Source organism: Bufo gargarizans, chromosome 2 (assembly GCF_014858855.1).
Source record: "Bufo gargarizans isolate SCDJY-AF-19 chromosome 2, ASM1485885v1, whole genome shotgun sequence".
Classification (NCBI taxonomy): domain Eukaryota; kingdom Metazoa; phylum Chordata; class Amphibia; order Anura; family Bufonidae; genus Bufo; species Bufo gargarizans.
Genome location: NC_058081.1, coordinates 8,612,950 through 8,638,848, shown reverse-complemented (window position 1 = coordinate 8,638,848; position 25,899 = coordinate 8,612,950). Strand labels below are relative to the sequence as shown.

At 46.3% G+C, this 25,899-nt stretch overlaps 1 protein-coding gene across 1 annotated transcript in view; it reads right to left on the bottom strand.

The window, feature by feature from the left end:
* LOC122925414 (olfactory receptor 1009-like) overlaps positions 1 to 25,899 on the bottom strand; it is an 80,407-nt gene that overhangs the window by 9,136 nt on the left and 45,372 nt on the right. Inside the window, exon 3 of the mRNA XM_044276776.1 lies at positions 4,760 to 4,840. Coding sequence (XP_044132711.1) covers positions 4,760 to 4,840 — 81 coding nt within the window. The remainder of the gene's footprint in view (positions 1 to 4,759; positions 4,841 to 25,899) is intronic.

Sequence of the window (25,899 nt, the reverse complement as noted above, 5' to 3'; positions counted from 1 at the left end):
TCTAACTCACTCTGAGCAGAGGAATAGAACTTACGTATAGCTCGGGTGTCTGCTCTTCTGCAATAGGTGCCATTGTTGTCTAAATTTCGAATGGTTCCTAGCTTCCCAGGAAGAGATCTCCTCAAATCGGAAGATCTGGTCAACTTTTAATTTCCAGTGCTCTATCGAAGGAAGTGCAGAGGAGAGCCAGTGTTTTGGGATTAGCAGTCAAGCTGCCATCAAGAGCTGTTTGAAAAGGAATGGAATAAAAGCATTTTTGAAACAAAAAAAATTGTTTTAGTCTGAGAGCCATAATTTTTTCTTTTTTGGGGGATTGTCTTAGTTTGGGGCTCATTTTTTGCGGATGAGGTGACTGTTAGATTTCTCCAATTTTTGGGGAATATGCCTTTTTGATCGCTTGGTGTTGCACTTTTTGTGATTTAAGGTGACTAAAAATTATTTTTAAGCACAGTTTATATTTTATTTTTATGCCTTCCCTGCCATTGGGACCCTGTCACAGCAGCGCGGGGACACGATGGACATCCCGCACCTGGCTCTATCCCGCACGTGCCGCAGTCAACACTAACCGCTGCCATGCAAAGGTTAAAGTGCTGGCATTGGTGTTTTCATCGATGTCGGCGCATACAGCCGTCAGGGGTCCGGCAGTCACTGATAGCTGGAGCACTTCCAGCTATCAGTGACTGCCGGACCCCTGCTGCTGATCTGGTGGGCGCAGCTCCTGCACCAGCCCGATCAGCGCATTGTACATAACTGACAACTCATGGGGCCCACGGGCAATAGGAGATTATGGGGGCCCTGTGTCCACCCTCAAGCCACACCCACACACAGACCCACCCACATATTGCGCCGCTCCAGCTCCAGGCTCATGTAGGTCCTTGGGCAATAAAGTCCTAGTGGGCCCCCCTATATAGTGATAACTCTTGGGGTACAGATAATATAGTAGATGTCCCCTGCAGTCTTATGTAAAACTACAGATAACACTAGTGCTGATAATGTGGTAGTGTTACCTACGTCCTTAGTGTGCCTCCCTGTGTCTCTCCCACGGACTCCATGCTGGCGGCGCTGCCTCCTCCTCTTCCTTCTTCTTCTTCTTGCCCCGCACAGAATTTCCTGATCCAGCTGCATCAAGACATAGGAACACTGTGGGCATGGTAATGGTGACACACACGGACACAAACAGGGACGGACACACACACACAGGGACAGATACACGCACACAGAGACAGACTCTCACAGGGACAGACACACACAGACAGACAGACACACAGGGACAGACAGACACACACACACACAGGGACACACTCTCACAGAATTCGAGCCCAACAGCTCGTCTGTAGACAGATCCCAGAAATCACAGAGAACATCTGGCTGAAAGAAAGAACCGAGCAGCTTCAGGTGGATCTCACCATGGAAAAGCTTATGTTAGATTGAGACAGTCAGCAGGTTGTAGGCAGGGCTCTCTGTGTGCTGACACACTGTAACGCAGGTGCTGTAATGGGGGCAACAAGGTACAGAAGGGCTGGGACCATCACTAAGATGAGGTAAGGGGCAGGAGGACACACACAAGGAGCAGAACCAGCATCAGGGTCATGTGGCCCCTTATATAAGTCCATTACACAGTATAGAAATAATACTCCCAGGAGGTCTGTACTCAGAGAACACCCTTTAGCCGCCTCCTGGTGTTAATAAGAAATAGGATGTAATTCAAGAGCAGAGAGCTGGCAGTGAAGGGGTTATTGACAGAAAATGGTGGAGACTACACACATACCTCCACCTGCATTTCTGTACACGGGATGTTTGGGGAGGCAGACTGGAGTTGTTAGAAAGAGGCTCCGCCTATTTGACTACCAGTCTCCACCTCCTTGGGTGACATCACACCTACCAGCAGCGACTCTATTCTAGTAACTATCCAACAAGTACAGCAGCACATGTCAAATGATCCGCTTGACCTCGCCCATATAGGATCACAGGGTTGCAACGTCATCTCAGGTCTTTTACCTCCGCCAGTTGCACAGCCTGTGAGCCTGACCCCTCCCACACAGGATCACATGGATGTGACATCATTACAGGTCCTTTACCTCCTCCGGCTGAACAGCCTGGAGACTGACTCCACCCACGAAGGATCACGTGATCGTGACATCATGAAAGGTCTTTTAGCCTCCTCCAACTAGAGAAAGCCTATAATGTACGGGCTCCTGGGAGGTATAGGTCACATGATGCAGGAACGTGAAATACTCAGTGAAAAAAAGCTCTTTAGCATGGCTGCCATCCTGGCTGGGCCATTAGACCACGTCTGAAGTGCCCGACCAGTCAGTCTGCCCCTGGTACATATACAGCGCTGGTCCTTAAGTCACGTCCGGCACGTGTCCTTATGGGGTTCATGTACACGAGGCCATTTATATATATTTTGATTAAAGTGCATAAGCCCACTCAGCACATCAAGGTAGCTTCTTTCAAGAGGGACCTACTCTAATTTGACGCAGCGCCATGTGGCAACCACCGCCGCCAAAACACAGCACCCACATGCAGTGAGACCCAGCAGCCCAACACCACCTCTGCTGTCAGACTGAGCCTCCTTGGTAATGGGCCCCACCAACCCATAGACACAGCATTAAAGCCTTAACAGCAACCATGCAGTACTGCACCATGTGAACAGGTATCTAGGACTGACCTGTCCATGGAGTCTCAGAACTTAAACTGAGACCAAGTAGCCTTTAACCTATATGCAGTCTCCTGCTAACTAAAACACATGGTCCGAATAGAAGGATTGCTGATACCAAAAAGGTAGGCAAGGCACTAATAAAATTACTAGTATACAATGCCATGAGTAGGTTATTGGTTGTTCTTTGGGCCCCACCCCTCCTGTAGATTCCCCCAGTTCCCCTTTCCCCCAAAAGAAACACACAGCCACTGTTCGGATTAAATCGGCTACAGCAGCCGTTTTATTAATAAATAAAATATATAACATAAATAACGTTAATATTAACAATAAACCTGACGAGTGAGGTCGTAGAAGCCCCAGAAAATACATCTCCATAAACAACCACCATGGCGATTCCATCTTGCCTCCAGCCGTGTAACACCAGCTCGGAGATACCAACTGATGAACGCCTCTCCGAACCAACCAGGTGCTCAACCTATGAGAGTCCAGCCCTCATTGAGGCCCTCCCATTCACCTATACCATCCTGTACCACCAGTTTCTAGGACCTCCCACTGCCAACAACGCACAGCTTGACCTTACCATCCTCAAGCTTGCGCGTTCCTCCGCAACCTCAACGCCCTCTCAATACCTTCTTGCAAACCCAGTGATCATAAAAAAATACCAAGTGCGTTAAGGTCTACCCAATCCGTCCGCCAAAAACCACCACTGCCAGCCTCCAATTCGGGATGTTGCACTGCCACTGCACCGTTTCTTGCACAGAACCGCCCTATTGCCTTATTTAACTTTATCCTGGCCTTATTTACCCGCTCCACTGATCTCGCCTCCCGCCATGACTTTCTCGGCACAATATCTGACCACACCGTTATCAGGGCCGGGAAAAGGGACCACAAATGCAAAAGATAAAATTTAATGTCCCTGATCAGCTCTCTACAGGGCCTAACTCCCAAATCATTGCCCCCAACATGTAACACTAGGATGTCAGGAGCCCGGTCCAAACGCGCATTATGATCTCCTGCAACACAGAACCCCACAACATACCTCTACGTCCGAGCCACCTGATTATCGCAACGTCCTGCTCAAACCCACAATTTCCGCCTGCTCGGCCACACATCAGCTCTCAGCACCCCCCAAAACACAAAGGAATGACCTAAAATCCAAACGAGAACGGCCCCGGTCCCTGAAACACAAAAAGCAAACACCCATATTAATTACAAAACCCCAAAACCTCACATAACTCTCAACCTCACATACGACCTAAAACGGGCCGATTACCACCTACCAATCCTTTTAATCACCTCGTCACTCATGCCTAATCTAGCCGCCTCCGTGGCCGCACCGATATGAAAGGAATGACCCGTAAAATCTCCAGAGTCCATTCCCAAAGCTCTCAAGCACTTCTTAAACACCGCTACAAATTGGAATCAGGACAAGAATGACCCTCCTCGTGTCTAAGAAGGGGGCCTCCCATAAAACTCGAGCCCAACCTGTACTCCCTCAAGCACTTAACCGGACATATCAAACACCCAGGAACCTCAAACAATGTGACAAAACAGCCCATACCCTTCCTGTCCGTTTTTGAAAAACAAATACAAACCACCACCCTGTCTCCGTACAGATCAAAATTATTCCTATATAATCCACCCTCACACCGCACGCCCTTGCAAACTAATTCCCCCAAGCGAAATGCTCCGAAAAAAGCCAGTGAAATTGCCAATCTAAACAACCGACCCTTGCTGGGTGACCTACATACCAAACCTGCTTGAACACCTAAGCGTAACAATAAAGCAAAATCCACTGTCCACCTAGAATCCACTGTCCACCTACCCCGCCTGCACCCCTGACTAAAAATGTCTTAGTAACATCCCTCAAACCCCACAACTTAAAACCAAGAGCCAAACCCGCCATGCAACTATTTATCTGAGATACAGACCAACCATTTTCTTCAACACTCCCAATGAATAACAGCAAAGGTATCTCACCGGAATCCACTCCCACTTCCAACTCCCCACACCACTGTTCCCAACTACGGCACACCCTATTGTAAGCCCGCCAAGTTCCCTTGCTCAAAGAGTTCCTCAAAAGTCCCGCTACCATACCTCCAAGAGCTCCCACAGGGACTCCGGACAGACCAATCCTTCTGCATTTGCTTCTAGGGCCAGCTGACGAAAACACTCCCACTGTAAACGAGAAAGAGAATCAGCAATGCCATTGGAAATCCCCGGCCCATGGACAGCCACAATCCAAGCGTTAAGCGTCAGACAACGCAAAACTAAATGCTGCAATAAACGAACCACTGGAGGCGAATATGCCGTTAAACCATTAATAGCCTGCACCACCCCCAGATTGTCAAAATGAAAACAAACTTTTTTATTTCTGAACTCATTACCCCAAAGCGTCGTTGCCAACACTATCGGAAACGTAGGCCAAACGCCTACAAAAAATATGGCCCATAGGGATAATGTGACAAGCAAAATTCTATTTCCCCAAAAGGGACTGTAAGTCTCTCAACCGTATTTTCTTCGCCCGCATCGCTTCTGCCACCGCTGCCCTCAGATCCTGCACCTTGTCTTCTGGCAAACGACACTCCATCTTAACAGTATCTATTACTTTACCCAAAAAACTCAACTTGGTCATCGGGTCCACCGTTCTCCCCTCCGCCAAAGGCACCCCAAACAACTTAAAAACCGACTGTAACGTAGACAACAACAACGCACAAACACGCAAATCCACCGGTCCCAAACAAAGAAAATCATCAAGGTAATGAATAATAGAGGAACAACCAGACGCGTCCTCCATTCCAAGAACGAACTGAATGTTTCAAAATATGTGCACGACATGGAGCACCCCATCGGCAAACACTTATTGACAAAATACCCGTCATCCCAAAAACAACCCAACAAATGCAAACTCTCCGGATGGACAGGTAAAAGCCGAAACGCAGACTCAATGTCAACCTTTGCCAACTAAGTTCCTGGACCCAATTTCCGCACCCACTCCACAGCTGCGTCAAAGAAAGTATAAGCCACCGAACAAAGCTCAGGATCTATACACTCATTGACAGACGTACCTTTTGGAAATGATAAATGGTGAATGAGCCAAAATTTATTTGCCTCCTTCTTGGGAACCACCCCCAACAGGGAAACACGTAAATTCGTAAATTTGCTAATGACAGCTCTGAAAAAGGCCCATCCATCCTCCCCAACTCCACCTCTTTTGCTACATTATCCAACACCACCTCCGGGTGCTCCAATGCAGATTTTTTCTCAACTCTCCCACTGGCAAAGGGTTAGACGGAATACGAAACCCCTCCGAAAAACCAATTTCCAAAAATACAGCCACTTCCCGTTTCGGATATCTATTTAGATACCCCCAAAAAAATTCCACCTGGACTGGGCTCCGCCCCTTTTGCAATATTTCCCCCTCTCTGCCTGCCGCCCCTAAAGCACCGGCTAGCCCCATGACCTCCCCACATGATGAACACTCATGTTTGAACTAACATTTTTGCCCAAACTTGCAGCTCCCCTCGTTGAACAGGAAGCACAATCCCTTGGTCGACGCTGCCGCAAAACCGGACTGCCTTGCTCCCCCTCATTCCCCCCGAAAGGACTGCCCTGGCCTTCCCGACGCAGTCACCCTCATCCACAACCCGATGTCCTTGTGATCCCACCGCATGGTCAGGCGGACCGCCTTCCTTTGACAAAATTCTTCATCATGCCTAAGCCACCCTGAACCCCCATACACCCTATAAGCCTCGCCTATAACATCCAAATAACAGAAAAGAGCTGAACAGCAGTCCGGCGACTTTTCGCCAATCATGCTCGCTAAAATCGCAAACGCCTGTAGCCAATTCCTAAACGTGTGCGGAATCAGCCGATGACTATGTTTGTCTTCCTCCTCCTTCTTTTCCGCATCCCTCTTAACCGTATCCAGGTTAAAACGCTCTTAGGGGAGAAGAGAAAACATTTCTATATACTCCCCTTGCCAAATCATCTCACGTACCTCCTGTCTCAAATGCGCTCCGAGGGGGCCCTCGAAACACACATACACCTCCCCTTTCGCTGCATCAGCCACCCTGGGTCTATCCCCCTCGCCACCCGCCTGCGTCTGCACCGACACCGAACCACCTGACCCGACACTAGAACCACTTGCCGTCCCACCAACACCAGCCCCTACACCCCAAGCCTGAAGAGGTGCCGCCCCCAACTCCCTTAACCCTGAACCCATGTCTCATACTGGGCTACAGGCTAGCTGTACCCACCCCTTCTCCCTGTAACAGTCCGGCTACCTGCGCTTGCAGCCACCCAGGCTCCCTGGACTCCACCGCTTCCCACAGCTGCCACAACAAGGCCTCCATGTCCTGCGACATCGCTCCGATGAGTTCAGTTAGTTAGTTTCTCCTGCTCTGTTCAGTTCGTTTCTCCTGCTCTGTTCCCTCAAAATGGCGCCCGCTTCCCACACACTTTCCTATTTAACTCCTACGGCCAACCCCCCACTGACCACTCCTCCCATCCACTGCACTACCAGCCTTAACCCTTACCTACCCGGGCCCTACTTACCAACACCTCTCACATCGTCCTCCCTGCAACTTCGTCCTGTCCGTCCTCACTTAGTCCACTTAATGTAGCAACTAGTGATGAGCGAGCATGCTCGGCCGAATATCTGTTCGGCTCGAGCATCGCTATGCTCGGCACATGGCGGTACTCGACCGAGTACCGCATGTGCTCGAGCAAAATGGTCAAGTATCCTTTCCGTATGTTTTGCCGGTTTTAATCATCCAATAAAAGTGCAGGTAATTACTGCACCCACTGCAATGCCAGTAGCCATGTTGGCTGCTGGCATTACAGTGATTAGCTGGCCGGAACGCATCATCGGGTGCTATATAGCATCCGATGGTGCAAGTTTGGCTCAAACGTAGACAGGGAGAGAAGAGTGTAGGAAGGGAAAGGCAGAGTAGGGAGCAAATTTCACAGTTTTTATTCGAAGAAAGCTTTTCCAAGAACCAAAAGTCCTTTTAAGGACTACTGTGTGTGTGTGTGTTTTAGAGCAGCAATCTATTTACCTGCAGACTCAGGGACAGTGCGGAGGAAGGGACAGATAGTGCAGGGAGAGATAATTACTGTTTTTAATACCAAAAGCTTTTCAAAGACCCCAAAGTCATTTTAAGGACTACTGTGTGTGTTTGACAGCAGCAAGATATTTTTCTTTAACACCTATTAGTGACATATACTGTGCATCATCCGCAGACTGTGTCTTTAATAATCTGGGCCACATCTAGTGTCTATAGTGTTTGGCTTTCTGTAAAAAATACTGAACTACATCAGAAAACAGTGTCTGTATTACAAATTCCAAAAATCTGGGCCTAATATAGTGTCCATAATCTGTGGTGTTCTGTAACCAATACTGTACTACATAAGAAAACAGTGTCTGTATTGCAAATTCCAATAATCTGAGCCTAATCTAGTGTCCATATTCTGTGTCTTTAGCGGACAGTAAAACAATCTGCGCCACATCTAGTGACAAAACCATTAATATGAAGAAGGCGAGCACTAAGGGACGGGGAAGTGGCCGTGATGCTGATGGTGCACGCAGAGGCCATGGCCCTGGCCGCAATGAAACTGTGCCTGTGCCAGTGCACCATAAAAAAAAAAAAACATCCACCATACCCAGCTTCATGTCCAACTTAACTGGGCGGTGCAGGACAACACTGTCCAAGTCGGACCAGTGTGAACAGTTGATCGGTAGGATTGATAATGATAATGCTTCCAGTCGGTTAAGCACCACCCTCTTTTCCACCAAGTCTAGTCTCTGTAGCCAAGAGCCTGGTCAATCGAGTCCTCACTCTGATCATCCCACCATGGAGTGGCTTGCCAAACAAGTGATCCCAGACTCAGATATTTCAAGGAGCTCTTTCCAGTGCCACTATTACATTTGGCCCTCGCGCCCAGCACTCTTAAAGAGGAACCTGAGATATTGTGCCCTGATTCCCAACCTATTGAGCCTTCACAGTTAGTGTTCATCGTGAATATTCTATTTTCAAATTTTTATCGCGAATATTGGCACTTCGAGAATTTGCGAATAAATATAATATAGTGCTATTTCTTCGTAATCGCAAATATTCTAGATTTTTTTCCAAATTTTCGTATCACAAATTTTATTGCAAATTTTCCAATTGTCGATTTTTGCAATCAAGAAAATAATGACTGGAGATCACGAATTCTCAAAATCGCAAATATATAATCAATATTCGCCCAAATATTCAAAAAATATTGTGAATTCGAATATTGCCCCTGCCGCTCATCACTGTTCACAGTCTCAAGAAGATGACAATGGTGAACAGCAATCATTAGTTCACGAGGTGGATGATGATGAGACACAGTTGTCAATCACTGATGTTGTGGTTAGGTAAAGTCAGGAGGATGAGCAGAGTGAGGAAATGGAAGAGATGAGGTCACTGACCCAACATGGGAAGCTAAAAAGCCAAGTGAGGACTTCAGTACAGAGGGGGAGGGATCCGCAGCATCGCAACAGGCTAAAAGAGGCAGTGGGGTTGCAAAAGGGAGAATTCTGCTCACACCAAACAGGCCTTCAACCGTTACACCGAGCACCCCCATGCGTAAATCTACCTTGCCAAGGGGTAGGTGTTCCGCAGTATGGCACTTTTTTGAGGAAAGTACAGACGACAAAAGAGTAGTAGTTTTTAACCTGTGCCATACCAAAATAGCTCGGGCGTGAACTCTAGCAACCTCACCACCACTAGCATGATCCGCCACATGGCATCCAAGCACCCTAATAAGTAGGCCAAACGCCTGGGTCCAAAATATGGGTCTGCAGGCCACACCACTGCCTCCTCTTCCCCTGTGCTACGCACTGCTGGCCAATCCCCTGTCGAAGGCGCAGGCCCAAATGCTCCTCGTCCTGCACCTGGACCTTCTCATGAACCATCAACAACAACATCCACTTCCCTGTCCCAGCGCAGCGTCCAAATGTCCATAACACAGTCATTTGAATGCAAGTGGAAATACCCACCCACGGGCCATAGCACTAAATGTGCAACTTTCAAAATGACTGGCCCTTGAAATGTTGCCATTTAAGCTTATGGACACTGAGGCCTTCCGGAGCCTGATGTCGGTGGCCGTCCCTCGGTGCGCAGTGCCGAGCCGCCACCTTGCCCGCCTTTCACCAGCAAGTATGCCAGAACATTACCCATGCCCTGACCAACGCAGTTACTGGGAAGGTCCACTTCACCACGGACACATGGAAAAGTGCTGGTGGCCAGAGACGCTACATTTCCCTGACTGCACACTGAGTGAATGTTGTGGAGGCCGGGAGTGAGTCGTACCCTAGCATGGCACAAGTTTTACCACGCCCAGGTTTACGGGCCCTAGTCCATCAGGGTCTCCGCTAGCAGCTATGTTACTGGCCCCAACCTCACTTCTCCTCCTCTTCCTCCTCCTCCACATCCACCTTCAGCACCAGTCAGCCATCAGTTGCTAGCTGGAAGCAGTGTAGCACTGCTGTGGGTAAGCGTCAACAGGCCGTGCTGAAGTTGATCTGTTTAGTGGACAAACAGCACACCACTGCAGAGCTATGGCAGGGTATAAGGGACCATACCGAGCTATGGCTCTTGCCACTCAACCTACAACCAAGCATGGTTGTGTCTGACAATGGCCGTAACTTGGTGGCGGCTTTGGAGCTCGGCAACCTGACACACATCCCATGTCTACCCCACGTCTTAAACTTTGTGGTTCAGTGGTTTATCAAAACCTACACCAATTTGCCAGAACTACTAGTGAAGGTGCGCCGCATGTGTGCACATTTACGCAAGTCATCAACAGCTTTAGACGGTCTGTCAACGCTGCAGCAGCACTTGAAATTTCCAGATCACTAGCTCTTGTGCGACGTGAGCACGTGCTGGAATTCTACATTCTACATGTTGGCCAGGCTTTGGGAGCTGCAAAGGGCAGTTGTGGAACACCAGCTGCAACATGGTCGTCGCCTTTCGAGTCAACTGCCACTATTCACAAGCGAGAAGTGGGCATTGATGTCAGACCTCTGTGAGGTTTTAAAACACTTTGATGAATACACACAGATGGTTAGTGGCGATAACCCTATTATCAGCTTAACCATCCCACTGCTGTGTCTACTCAAATGATCGCTGCTCACAATTAAGGACAATGCTCTGTATGTGGCAGACAAGGAACTGGGGGAGGACATTACAGAGGGTGATAGCTAGACAACCCACAGTGTGTCTTCTCAGCTCGAATTGGACCATGAAGAGGAGGAAGAGCTGGAGACAGTTGCCTCTGCTACATAGGATAGTACCCATGGAACTTCAATTCCATCTGTTCAGCGTGGATTGAGAGAAGAGGAGGAGGAGGAGGAGGAGATGGAGAGTCATCCTGATGTCGACATTGACGTCTTGCCTGTTGGTACTCTGGCACACATGGCTGACTTCATGTTAGGCTGTCTTTCCCATGACCCTTGCGTTATATTTTAGATAACATGGATTACTGGGTGTTCACACTTCTCTACCCCCGCTACAAAGAGAACTTCTCATTCCTATGGTGGAGAGGACGAGTAGAACGATGCAATACCAGAAGGTACTGAGAGATTGCTCCAAAGTTTTCCATCTGACAACGCGGCCGGCAGAGTGCGTACTTCCTTAGGCAACTGAGGAAGGGAGACAAGGGGAACACACAGCAGTTCCAACAAAGGCAGGGCAACACTCTCCAAGACATGGGACACTTTCATGACACCCCACCAGCAACTTCACAATGAAGTGCGGCCTAGTGGTACAAGGAGGGAAAAGTTTTGGAAGATGGTGAAAAAATACATAGCAGACCGTGTCAGCATCCTCAATGATCCCTTAGTGCCTTACAACTACTGGGTGTCGTAGCTGGACACGTGGCACGAACTTGCGCTCTACATCTTGGAGGTGCTGGCCTGCCCTGCCGCCAGCATTTTGTCTGAGCGTGTATTTAGTGCTGCTGGTGGCATTATAACAGATAAGCGTATCTGCTTGTCCACTGGCAATGCTGACAGGTTGACGCAGATATAAATGAACAAGGCCTGGATTGCCCCTGACTTCTCAACTCCACCAGAGGAGAGCTGAGCTGATGATGAACATAAAGGCAATTTAAATCTTGGGAGGTCTAGCAGGGTTTAAGGTGAAGGGAAAAAAAAAAAAAAAAAAAAGCGACAGATTTGAATGAGTAGTATTATGACATGGAATGTACGCGGGCTCGGAGATAGGGTCAAAAGGGTAATGGTTTTTGATAATGTTACCAGACATCTCCCGGCTATAGTTGGACTTATGGAGACGCATAGTACAAAAGATAAGATACATTTTTTAAACAAGAAATGGGCCCGGTATCAATATCACTCATGCTTTTCTACATACTCATCTGGAGTTAGTGTATACATTCATCATATGGTAGATTACCTCCCATTTGACGAGAAAATAGATGAGAGGGGTAGATATGTATTCCTTCATTGTCAATGGAATGGGATTGTGTGTATTTTGGCTTTTGTGTATATACCCCCCCCTTTTTCTTTAACGGTCATCCATAGACTAATGGAGTATGCAGACTCTAGAGGCAAGTGTCCCATAGTAATAATGGGGGATCTTAACAATGTTATGAATGACGAATTAGACAGATACTCTGTGATCCCGAAGAACAAACAGCTGACTGGGCGACAATCAGTGCTGGGGAAAATATCGCAGGAATTATCATTAATAGATGTATGGAGATACCTATATGGTGATAAACTAGGGTTTTCCTGCTTTAGCAGGGGAAATAAAATAATGTCCAGAATAGATCTGGCACTGGTTAGTTCAGATTTAGTAAATAAGATCTCCAGCATGAGGTATGAAGCAAATAGTATCTCAGATCACTCCCCTGTTTGCCTGCGGTTTAAAACAAATCAAAGATTAAAAAGTCGTGAGTTTCGTCTAAACCCACACTGGCTGAATCTAATTAAGGAGGAAGACGATATTAGAATGGATATAGAGGAGTTTTGGAAATATAATTTGGGATCAGCAGGTTCAGGGTATGTTTGGGATGCTTTTAAAGCATTTCTACGTGGTATTTTGGTTAGCAAAATTAAGGGCCTGAAGAGGGGATTTGCAGAACAGGAGAGAGAACTGACAGAGAGGATTAAAAAAATAGAAGTAGAACTTATGAGGAAGAAAATCCCTGAACTGATAGACCAGCTGGATCAAGCAAAAAGGGCATTGAGGAATTATCTGATGGACAAGGCACAACAAAAAGTGTTTTTTGAGGGGGAACAATATTTTAGGGAATCTGGGAAGTCAGGAAGACTTCTCTCCACTCTTATACAGAGTCAAAGGACGGGAAATAGGATTGGCGGTGTTGAGAGGAGAGCTGGGGGGATGGCATCCAGCCAGAGAGAGATAGAGCGCGAATTTATTGAATATTATAGGGGCCTCTACTCCTCGGAGGGAGGGGGGGGGCTTGAAGAATTTAGAAGCTTCCTGGAGGGAGTATCGATCCCCAGACTCTCGGAAGAGGAGAGGGACTGGCTGAACGCCCCCATTGAAGTTGAGGAATTACGAGAGACACTGAAAACTATTCAGGGGAACTCCAGTCCTGGGCTGGATGGTTTCCCTTACGAGATATATAGAAGATATGGAGATGTCATTCTTCCAGTGTTAGTGCAGGTCCTAAACGAGTCAATGGATAGAGGCGAACTCCCGCCCTCCCTCTCGGAGGCGGTAATAAGTTTATTAGGTAAAAAGGGTAAGGACGAGAAAAAGGTGGATTCGTATCGCCCCATCTCTCTTCTCAACACCGATTTTAAAATATGTGCTAAATTACTTGCAAACCGCCTAGGAAAAGTTATCGCGAAGTTAATACACCCAGACCAATCAGGGTTTATACCCAAACGCCAGGCTCAGACCAACATTCGACGGACATTACTGAACATGCAGATGGGAGGAGAGGGTGCCCATTCCATCCTGTCCCTGGACGCTGAAAAAGCGTTTGACAGGGTGGAATGGGCATACCTATGGAAGGTCATGTACGAGTTTAATTTGGGAGAAAAATTTATCAAATGGGTACAGCTTTTATATAAGAACTCGAAAGTTAGGATAAAAATTAATGGAGAAATTTCAGAGCCAATACCTTTGCAGAGGGGTACTCGTCAGGGGTGCCCTCTCTCCCCATTATTGTTTGCCATATTTGTGGAACCATTGGCCTGTAAGGTCCGGGCAGATGAAAAAATAAGGGGGTTTGGGGGAAATGGTGCATTGGATAAAATATGCCTCTATGCTGATGATATTCTGTTTTTTGTGGATGGAGGGGTACCAATGGTACTGTACTTGATGGAAATAGTAAATCAGTTCGGCCTTATCTCCGGCCTTAGGGTGAACTGGACAAAGTCGGTATTACTTCCAATTGGCCAGGAAATTGGGCTAGAGGAAATTAAGGTCAAAATTCAGAAATCCACGGAGTCGTTTGAATACCTGGGCATTAAAGTTAGCTCAAGGATACAGGAGTATTTAGAACTTAATATTGAGCCTCTTTTAAAAAGAGTCAAGGAAAAAACAAGTACCTGGCAAAAATTGCTGATACGACAAGTGGACCGAATAGCGATAATAAAGATGGTCTTATTACCACAGATCTTGTATGTTATATCATCCTGCCCAGTCTGGATAGGGGATCACTTTTTTAATGCACTAGAAGGAGTGATAAATGATCTTATCTGGGGGAAAAAAAGGGTCAGACTGAAACAAAAATATTTATGGCTAGATGAGGAAGATGGCGGCCTGTCCGTCCCATGCTTTAGGGGTTATTACTTTGCATCCCAGCTTCAGTGGTTAATGATGGAGGATGACAGACTGCGCCGCTTTTTGGAGGGGGAACTGAAGGGTCTCCAATATAATATCATTAGTACTTTAGAAACAGGAATGATAAAAATAAAGGGTAGGCAGTGCCCAATCAATAATATGATACACTTAATTTGGGTTAATGTTAAAAAATTACTAGGAATAAATCACTCACTAGAGATCTCCCCCATCTGGGGAAATATAAATTTGAAGGAATTTTGGAAGTTTGAAGACTTTGTATTTTGGGATAAAAAGGGTATTAGGTTTGTGCACCAGATGGTGGTGGAAGGAAAGTTGAAGACACCAGAGGAAATGGGTTTTAATATAGATAAAGACTGTCTCACATGGTTTAGATATGCTAGATTAAAACATGCTTTCGATAAAACGGAGAATAGAGAATACTTTATCACGAAGCACTCAGATTTTGTTGAATTTTGTTATCAGGGAATAGGGAGTAAAGTGTCAATCTCACAGATTTATAAAAAAATAAAGAAGGGACTGGGAGGGGTGATTAGATTTAATAGTGAAAAAAAATGGGCACGAGAGGTCGAACCCGCAACTTTAGATTGGAGAAGTATATATAAAAATGTTAAAAGGAGTACAATCTCCAGTGGCTTCCGACTGACGCAGTTTTTTATCCTTCACCGGACCTATATTACCCCCATGGTATTGAGTAAGATGTACAGAACAGGAGAGGCAAAATGTTGGAAATGTGGAGAGGAAAGGGCTGATTTTGTGCATCTGATTTGGTCCTGCCCGACTGTACAGGGGTATTGGGTTAAAGTTTTTGAGGACCTTGAGAGAGAAACAGGGAGACCTGTACCTCTGGGGATCAGTACGGCAGTCCTGGGAGACATTAGAATAATGGGGGGAGATAGAGAAAGCAAAAGGAAATGGGAAAAAGGGCTAATGCTGGCACGTGTTGTGTTGGCCAGAGGATGGGGAGCGGACCGCCCGCCAAGAGTGGTAGAATGGAAAAATCTATATGAAAGAGTGACAAGCTATGAGAAAGCCAGGCAGGTGAAACTGATGGGTAATTAAATGAGGAATAAGGAGGGGGAAATATAGATATAAGTTATTAGAAAAGAGGCCATTGAAACAAAATACCTTGAGGACACTCCCAAGACAACCAAGTGGGTAGGGGGGAGGAGGGAGGGGAGGGTGGGTGTGGGGATGGGAGGGGAGGGGGAAAGCTTTCTTTCTTTTTTTTTTTAGGATTACGGTATAATTAATAAGAAGGGGGAAAAGCTGTCAGGGTATGCTCTTGTTAAATATGAGGATGTATATCTGTGCTTTTTGTAATGGCTATTCTCTTATCTATGTTTTTTTTGTTTTAATAAGAAGAAAAAAATGATAAATAAACTTTGAATTAATAAATCTATCATTTATAATGCACTCAATCTACTGTAGTGTATTTCCATGCACCTTTTCCACCACAAAAAAGAGTATATGATTAAATCTTGTTTCCTTCTCCTCATCCAGATTGTATATATTTCTCACACTCACATTTTTTTTATAGGGTCAGCTCAACTGCAGGCCCTCAACTCAATTTTTTTTTATCAGATCAGCTGAATTTCATGCACTCGCATATATTGTTTTAGAGCATCATTTGAACAGCATGCACTTGCATATAATGTTTTAGAGCGTCAGCTGTACAGCATGCACTCGTATATAATGTTTTAGAGTGTCATTTGAACAGCATTTATTCGCATATAATGTTTTAGAGCGTCAGCTCACCTACAGGCACTTGCATATAATGTTTTAGATCATCAGCTGAACAGCATGCACTCGCATATAATGTTTTAGAGCGTCATTTGAACAGCATGCACTCGCATATAATGTTTGAGAGTCAGCTCACCTGAAGGTACTCGCAAATAATGTTTTAGAGCGCCATTTGAATAACATGCACTTGAAAAAAAATTTTTAGAGCGTCAGCTGAACAGCATGCACTCGCATATAATGTTTTAGAGCATCAGCTCACCTGCAGGCACTAGCATATAATGTTTTAGAGCTTCAGCTCACCAGCAGGCACTCATATATAATGTTTTAGAGCATCAGCTCACCAGCAGGCCCTCGCCCCTAATGTTGTAGAGGGTCAGCTCAGCAGCATGTTTTGAGGGTCACTATTATGCCACCAATCATAATTTTTCAAGGGTGTATATCATGCCCTCCTTTATGTTTAATAAAGGGTGTATTGTAGTGCCGGTTCCTTGCAATTTTTGGCAGCCCTTTCAATTAGTGCATAGGCTTTATGAGTGTAGGAGTCACACTACCTGAACTATTGTACCACAATGTGAATGAGGCCCTCCTTTATGTGTATATGGTTGAATATTTATTTTCTAATCCTCCTCCTCCTTTTCCATCATATCAACATGCTTATTTGTCGCATATAATGCCCTCGCATATATGCCCTCACATGTAATGTTTTACAGGGTCAGCTCACCTGCAGGCCCTCACATATAATGTTTTACAGGGTCATCTCAACTGCAGGCCCTTGCATATAATGTTTTACAAGGTCAGCTCACCTGCAGGCCTTTGCATGTAATGTTTTTCAGGGTCAGCTCAACTGCAGACCCTCACATATAATGTTTTACAGGGTCAGATCACATATAGGCCCTCACCTACAATTTTTTACAGGGTCAGCTCACCTTCTGATGATGACAGCGAAGTCTTGCCTGTTGGTACTCTGGCACACATGGCTGACTTCATGTTAGGCTGCCTTTCCCATGAAATGCACGTTATACACATTTTAGACAACAAGGATTACTGGTTGTTCACCCTTCTTGACCCCCGCTACAAAGAGACATTCTTATCTCTCATTCCTCTGGTGGAGAGGACAAGCAAAACTGTGCTATACCAAAAGGTCCTTGTTGAAAATGGCCCCAAAGTTGATAAGGCACGGGGATGTGCGATTGCCTAGAAGTAGAGTTGAGCGGACACCTGGATGTTCGGGTTCGAGAAGTTCGGCCGAACTTCCCGGAAATGTTCGGGTTCGGCAGCAACATGTAGGTAAATCCCCTGCAAACAAATGTGGATAGGGAAATGAATAAAAATAAAAATTAAATAAATAAAAATTAACCAAAATCAATTGGAGAGAGGTCCCATAGCAGAGAATCAGGCTTCACGTCACCCACCACTGGAACAGTCCATTTTCATAAATTTAGGCCCAGCACCCAGGCAGAGGAGAGAGGTCCCGTAACAGACAATCTGGCTTCATGTCAGCAGAGAATCAGTCTGCATGTCATAGCAGAGAATCAGGCTTCACGTCACCCACCACTGCAACAGTCCATTTTCATAAATTTACGCCCAGCACCCAGGTAGAGGAGAGAGGTTCCGTAACACAGAATCTGGCTTCATGTCACCAGAGAATCAGTCTTCATGTCATAGCAGAGAATCAGGCTTCACGTCAGCCACCACTGCAACAGTCCATTTTCATAAATTTAGGCCCAGCACCCAGGCAGAGGAGAGAGGTTCCGTAACACAGAATCTGGCTTCATGTCACCAGAGAATCAGTCTTCATGTCATAGCAGAGAATCAGGCTTCACGTCAGCCACCACTGCAACAGTCCATTTTCATAAATTTAGGCCCAGCACCCAGGCAGAGGAGAGAGGTTCCGTAACACAGAATCTGGCTTCATGTCACCAGAGAATCAGTCTTCATGTCATAGCAGAGAATCAGGCTTCACGTCAGCCACCACTGCAACAGTCCATTTTCATAAATTTAGGCCCAGCACCCAGGCAGAGGAGAGAGGTCCCATAACAGACAATCTGGCTTCATGTCGGCAGAGAATCAGTCTGCATGTCATAGCAGAGAATCAGGCTTCACGTCACCCAACATTGGAACAGTCCATTGTCAGATATTTAGGCCCCGGCACCCAGACAGAGGAGAGGTTCATTCAACTTTGGGTAGCCTCGCAATATAATGGTAAAATGAAAATAAAAATAGGATTGAATGAGGAAGTGCCCTGGAGTCCAATAATATATGGTTAAGGGGAGGTAGTTAATGTCTAATCTGCACAAGGGATGGACAGGTCCTGTGGGATCCATGCCTGGTTCATTTTTATGAATGTCAGCTTGTCCACATTGGCTGTAGACAGGCGGCTGCGTTTGTCTGTAATGACGCCCCCTGCCGTGCTGAATACACGTTCAGACAAAACGCTGGCCGTCGGGCAGGCCAGCACCTGCAAGGCATAAAAGGCTAGCTCTGGCCACGTAGACAATTTAGAGACCCAGAAGTTGAATGGGGCCGAACCATCAGTCAGTACGTGGAGGGGTGTGCACACGTACAGTTCCACCATGTTAGTGAAATGTTGCCTCCTGCTAACACGTTGCGTATCAGGTGGTGGTGCAGTTAGCTGTGGCGTGTTGATAAAAGTTTTCCACATCTCTGCCATGCTAACCCTGCCCTCAGAGGAGCTGGCCTGTCACATTTGGGAATGCTCTCAGTAGCGCGTCTACCAACGTGTGCTTGTACTCGCGCATCTTCTTATCACGCTCCAGTGCAGGAAGTAAGGTGGGCACATTGTCTTTGTACCGTGGATCCAGCAGGGTGGCAACCCAGTAGTCCGCACACGTTAAAATGTGGGCAACTCTGCTGTCGTTGCGCAGGCACTACAGCATGTAGTCGCTCATGTGTGCCAGGCTGCCCAGGGGTAAGGACAAGCTGTCCTCTGTGGGAGGCGTATCATCATCGTCCTGCCTTTCCCCCCAGCCACGCACCAATGATGGGCCCGAGCTGCGTTGGGTGCCACCCCGCTGTGACCATGCTTCATCCTCATCCTCCTCCATCTCCTCCTCATCCTCGTCCTCCTCGTCCTCCAGTAGTGGGCCCTGGCTGGCCACATTTGTACCTGGCCTCTGCTGTTGAAATAAACCTCCCTCTGAGTCACTTCGAAGAGACTGGCCTGAAAGTGCTAAAAATGACCCCTCTTCCTCCTCCTCCTCCTCCTGGGCCACCTCCTCTTCCATCATCGCCCTAAGTGTTCTCAAGGAGACATAGAAGTGGTATTGTAACGCTGATAACGGCGTCATCGCCACTGGCCATGTTGGTGGAGTACTCGAAACAGCGCAACAGGGCACACAGGTCTCGCATGGAGGCCCAGTCATTGGTGGTGAAGTGGTGCTGTTCCGTAGTGCGACTGACCCGTGCGTGCTGCAGCTGAAACTCCACTATGGCCTGCTGCTGCTCGCACAGTCTGTCCAGCATGTGCAAGGTGGAGTTCCACCTGGTGGGCACGTCGCATATGAGGCGGTGAGCGGGAAGGCCGAAGTTACGCTGTAGCGTAGACAGGCGAGCAGCAGCAGGATGTGAACGCCGGAAGTGCGAACAGACGGCCCGCACTTTATGCAGCAGCTTTGACATGTCGGGGTAGTTGTGAATGAACTTCTGCACCACCAAATTCAGCACATGCGCCAAGCAAGGGATGTGCCTCAAACCGGCTAGTCCCAGAGCTGCAACGAGATTTCGCCCATTATCGCACACCACCAGGCCGGGCTTGAGGCTCACCGGCAGCAACCACTCGTCGGTCTGTTGTTCTATACCCCGCCACAACTCCTGTGCGGTGTGGGGCCTGTCCCCCAAACATATGAGTTTCAGAATGGCCTGCTGACGTTTACCCCGGGCTGTGCTGAAGTTGGTGGTGAAGGTGTGTGGCTGACTGGATGAGCCGGTGGAAGAAGAGGAGGAGGAAGCCGAGAAGGAGGAGGTGGCAACAGGAGGCAAAGAATGTTGCCCTGCGATCCTTGGCGGCGGAAGGACGTGCGCCAAACAGCTCTCCGCCTGGGGCCCAGCTGCCACTACATTTACCCAGTGTGCAGTTAGGGAGATATAGCGTCCCTGGCCGTGCTTACTGGTCCACGTATCTGTGGTTAGGTGGACCTTGCCACAGATGGCGTTGTGCAGTGCACACTTGATTTTATTGGATACTTGGTTGTGCAGGGAAGGCACGGCTCTCTTGGAGAAGTAGTGGCGGCTGGGAACAACATACTGTGGGACAGCAAGCGACATGAGCTGTTTGAAGCTGTCTGTGTCCACCAGCCTAAATGACAGCATTTCATAGGCCAGTAGTTTAGAAATGCTGGCATTCAGGGCCAGGGATCGAGGGTGGCTAGGTGGGAATTTACGCTTTCTCTCAAATGTTTGTGAGATGGAGAGCTGAACGCTGCCGTGTGACATGGTTGAGATGCTTGGTGACGGAGGTGGTGGTGGTGTTGGTGGTACATCCCCTGTTTGCTGGGCGGCAGGTGCCAACGTTCCTCCAGAGGCGGAGGAAGAGGCCGAGGCGGCAGCAGCAGAAGAGGCCGAGGCGGCAGCAGCAGAAGAGGCCGAGGCGGCAGCAGCAGAAGAGGTAGCAGGGGGAGCCTGAGCGACTTCCTTGGTTTTAAGGTGTTTACTCCACTGCAGTTCATGCTTTGCATGCAGGTGCCTGGTCATGCAGGTTGTGCTAAGGTTCAGAACGTTAATGCCTCGCTTCAGGCTCTGATGGCACAGCGTGCAAACCACTCGGGTCTTGTCGTCAGCACATTGTTTGAAGAAGTGCCATGCCAGGGAACTCCTTGAAGCTGCCTTTGGGGTGCTCGGTCCAAGATGGCGGCGGTCAGTAGCAGGCGGAGTCTCTTGGCGGCGGGTTTTCTGCTTTTGCCCACTGCTCCCTCTTTTGCTACGCTGTTGGCTCGGTCTCACCACTGCCTCTTCCTCCGAACTGTGAAAGTCAGTGGCACGACCTTCATTCCATGTGCGGTCTAGGACCTCATCGTCCCCTGCATCGTCTTCCACCCAGTCTTGATCCCTGACCTCCTGTTCAGTCTGCACACTGCAGAAAGACGCAGCAGTTGGCACCTGTGTTTTCAGGCGCCATCTGTGCGCTTTCTGCAGAAGACTGGGTGGGAGATAATGTGAACGTGCTGGATCCACTGTCGGCCACCCAATTGACTAATGCCTGTACCTGCTCAGGCCTTACCATCCTTAGAACGGCATTGGGCCCCACCATATATCGCTGTAAATTCTGGCGGCTACTGGGACCTGAGGTAGTTGGTACACTAGGACGTGTGGATGTGGCAGAACGGCCACGTCCTCTCCCAGCACCAGAGGGTCCACTAACACCACCACGACCATGTCCGCGTCCCTTACTAGATGTTTTCCTCATTGTTATCGTTCACCACAACAACAAAAATATTATTTGGCCCAATGTATTGTATTCAAATTTAGCTGGATATAAATTTGAGGCCTAGTATTTAGGCGCTGGGTGACAGGTATGGGTTTACTGACAGAATTAGACTTGGAAATGCACAGTAGCGGGTGTGTGAAGTTATTCTGAATGACCCAATGTGCACCTTGAATATTATATACCCTTTTAGGGATAGATTTCAAATAGCTCTGATACAGCAGAAACCACTAAATTTTTAAATTGCTAAATTGGGAATTGTATTTCAACCCAGAACAAGAAATGTGCTTGAATGGACACTAAATAAGTCGCCCAGCTACAGCAGTAATGACAGATTTAGCTGGATATAAATTTGAGGCCTAGTATTTAGGCGCTGGGTGACAGGTATAGATTTACTGACGGAATTAGACTTGGAAATGCACAGTAGCGGGTGTGTGTGAAGTTTTTCTGAATGACCCTATGTTCACCTTGAATATTATATACCCTTTTAGGGATAGATTTCAAATAGCTCTGATACAGCAGAAACCACTAAATTAGGAAATTGCTAAATTGGGAATTGTATTTCAACCCAGAACAAAAAATGTGCTTTGACGGACACTAAATAACTTGCCCAGCCACAACAGTAGAGCAGTAACGACAGATTTAACGGGATATAAATTTGAGGCCTAGTATTTAGGCGCTGGGTGACAGGTATAGATTTACTGACAGAATTAGACTGGGATATGGCCAAAAAATAACCACACTATTGCTGGTTAAATGCACTTGGTGTGACAGCTTGACCAACCACACTACTGAGGGTTAAATGCACTTGGTGACGGGCGCAGCTTGCCCCTGATGTAGTATATGGCCAAAACATAAACAGACTATTGCTGGTTAAATGCACTTGGTGTGACAGCTTCACCCTGATGTAGGCTTTAGCCAAAAAACAACCACACCATTGAGGGTTAAATGCACTTGGTGACGGGCGCAGCTTGCCCCTGATGTAGTATATGGCCAAAAAATAAACAGGCTATTGCTGGTTAAATGCACTTGGTGTGACAGCTTCACCCTGATGTAGGCTTTAGCCAAAAAACAACCACACCATTGAGGGTTAAATGCACTTGGTCGCAGCTTGTGCTGGCGCACCACAAGACACAAAATGGCCGCCGATCACCCCAGAAAAAAGTGACTGACAAACGGTCTGGGCAGCCTAAAAACAGTGAACAATTGAGTATCAGCAGCTCAATGACCCACAGCTGCAGATCGATCAATAATCAAGTCCTTTGGAGGAGTTAATCTGCCTAATCTCGCCCTACTGTCGCAGCCGCAACCTCTCCCTACGCTAATCAGAGCAGAGTGACGGGCGGCGCTATGTGACTCCAGCTTAAATAGAGGCTGGGTCACATGGTGCTCTGGCCAATCACAGCCATGCCAATAGTAGGCATGGCTGTGATGGCCTCTTGGGGCAAGTTGTATGACGCTTGTTGATTGGCTGCTTTGCAGCCTTTCAAAAAGCGCCAAGAAAGCGTCACAAAAGCGCCAAGAAAGCGACGAACACCGAACCCGAACCCGGACTTTTACGAAAATGTCCGGGTTCGGGTCCGTGTCACGAACTATACAGTCCGGGTACGCTCATCCCTACCTAGAAGTTATCTAGAGTCAACAAACCGGCAGAACCCTCACCTACAAGTCCAGTCTCAGTAGCCAAGAGTCTGGTCAACACAATCATCACCATGATGGCACACTGAGTGAATGTTGTGGATGCCGGAGCAAGTTGGCTGCTGGCACCAGACTTGCCCTCCAATAGATCCTCGTTAACGGAAAGTGTACTCATTCCAATAACAGGGCCGCTTAGGAGTGCTATATTGTTATTTATCATCACTACCTCCCCGAGTCGGGAGTGGCTAATTGCCGCGCGCCTGCTGCCTTCCTTGGATTCTTGTGCTTTAATAACTTGACCCACCCTCTCTGGGTTGTTCACAATTTGGAAAAAAAAAAGGGCAAGGCAACGACAGCCAATCAGATTTCAGCCAAATGGATCGTTGCCGTCACAGGGACGTACAATCACCCTAAGGTTGTAGATGGTCAGATCAGCAGGCCCTTGCTCCAAATGTTTTTTAGGGTCACCATCAGGTCATCAATCATAATTTATCAAGGGTCGTGTGTGATCCCCTCCTTTATGTGTAACAAAGGGTGTATTGGAGTGCCGGTTCCTTGTTTTTTTTTGCAGCTCTTTCACTAAGTGCATAGGCGTTATGAGTGTAGGAGTCTCACTAACTGAACAATTGTACCACAATGTGATTGAGACCCTCCTTTATGTGATATACAGGCTGTTTTGGAGTGTCTCTTCCTTGTAAGTTTTTGCAGCACAGAAGTAATAGTAGTAGTATATTTATTTATATATATATATATATATATATATATATGTATACAAGTGAAACTCGAAAAAGTAGAATATCATGCAAAAGTCCATTTATTTCATTAATGCTAATTAAAAGGAATTGCTTTAATGCAGCTTTAAATTAGAATTTTGTGAAAAGGTTCAGTATTCTAGGCTCAAAGTGTCTCACTCTAATCAGCTAATTAATCCATACCCCCATCAACAAAGGGGACCTCAAAATTGTGACTTTGGAGTTTATTAAGCTGTAAGCCATAATCATCCAAATTATGACAAAGTTTCACCTTTTAAGTTGCATTACTGCAAACTTGCAAATTTTTCACATTTCAACTGTATATGTATGTATGTATATATAAATATATATATATATATATATATATATATATATATACTATTTATATATAATATTAATTATGTGAATATAGTATTCATATTTATATTGATATATTATTACATTTTCAGTGAATGGTTAATCACAATCTTTCTCTGTTTCTGACTTCTATGAATATCCTCTGTGGTTTTACTGCAAACTTCTAATAAGGAAATGATATTATCAGCTCATTAGCTGCAGCTGCCAGACGAGAGGTGTCTGGTAATTCAGCCTCAGACGTCCGGGTGGAATTCTATTTTTACATTGGTAATGATGTAACGCTGTCCCTCTGTTACACTATTACATGTATCTGACATTATTTACATCAATTTCATTATCTGCCGTGTAATGAAAGCTTTGGGAATTTTCCAGCCTTACGTTACTTATTTCTCTCTAACCTGTAACTTTTCATTCCCCATAAGGGAAATAAGGCGCGGCGGCTTTGTTATACGTATCACAGAAAATTATAGAATCAATTACCCGTCCCTCAGCTGATCATTAGCTGCTGTGTCTGTTCTATTCCTGTACAGATGAAACAGCTCAGTTCTGTACGACAAAAACTTTCTATCGATGTCAGTGAATGTAAATACAGTATACAAGTGTCCAAACAGCATCTAAATGTAATAAAAATTTATATTGACTGGTCCAAACAGCATCTAAATGTAATAAAAATATATACTGACTGTATACTAGTGTTCTTTCTTTTCAGTTCTCTTTTTATTGATTTTTTCTTTTAAAGAAAGCAGAAAATTGGACAAATGGTACATTATTGATTTGAAAATACAATTGGCATGAATAATAAAGAAACCATATATCCAGATGTATTGACAATACACACACACATAAATATATATATATATATATATATATATATATGTATACTAGTGTTCAACTAGCATATACATGTAAAAGACATTACACAAACGATATACAGGTGTCCAAATAACATGTAAATGTAAAAGACATTACACTGACAGTATACAAGTGTACAAATGCCATGTAAATATAAAAGACAAGAAGATGATGGTCTTCAGGCTGTAGCAGTGACATGATAGTGGTGGTTGCATAATGAAGAAAGCAGCAGCCGTACACAATGTAATGGTTGCCATTAGAGTTGAGCGAGCACCTGGATGTTCGGGTTAGAGAAGTTCGGCCGAACTTCCCGGAAATGTTCGGGTTCGGGATCCGAACCCGACCCGAACTTCGTCCCGAACCCGAACCCCATTGATGTCAATGGGGACCCAACTTTCCGGCACTAAAAAGGCTGTAAAACAGCCCAGGAAAAGGCTAGAGATCTGCAAAAGGCAGCAACATGTAGGTAAATCCCCTGCAAACAAATGTGGATAGCGAAATGAATAAAAATAAAAATAAAATAAATAAAAATTAACCAATATCAATTGGAGAGAGGTCCCATAGCAGAGAATCTGGCTTCACGTCACCCAACACTGGAACAGTCTATTGTCAGATATTTAGGCCCAG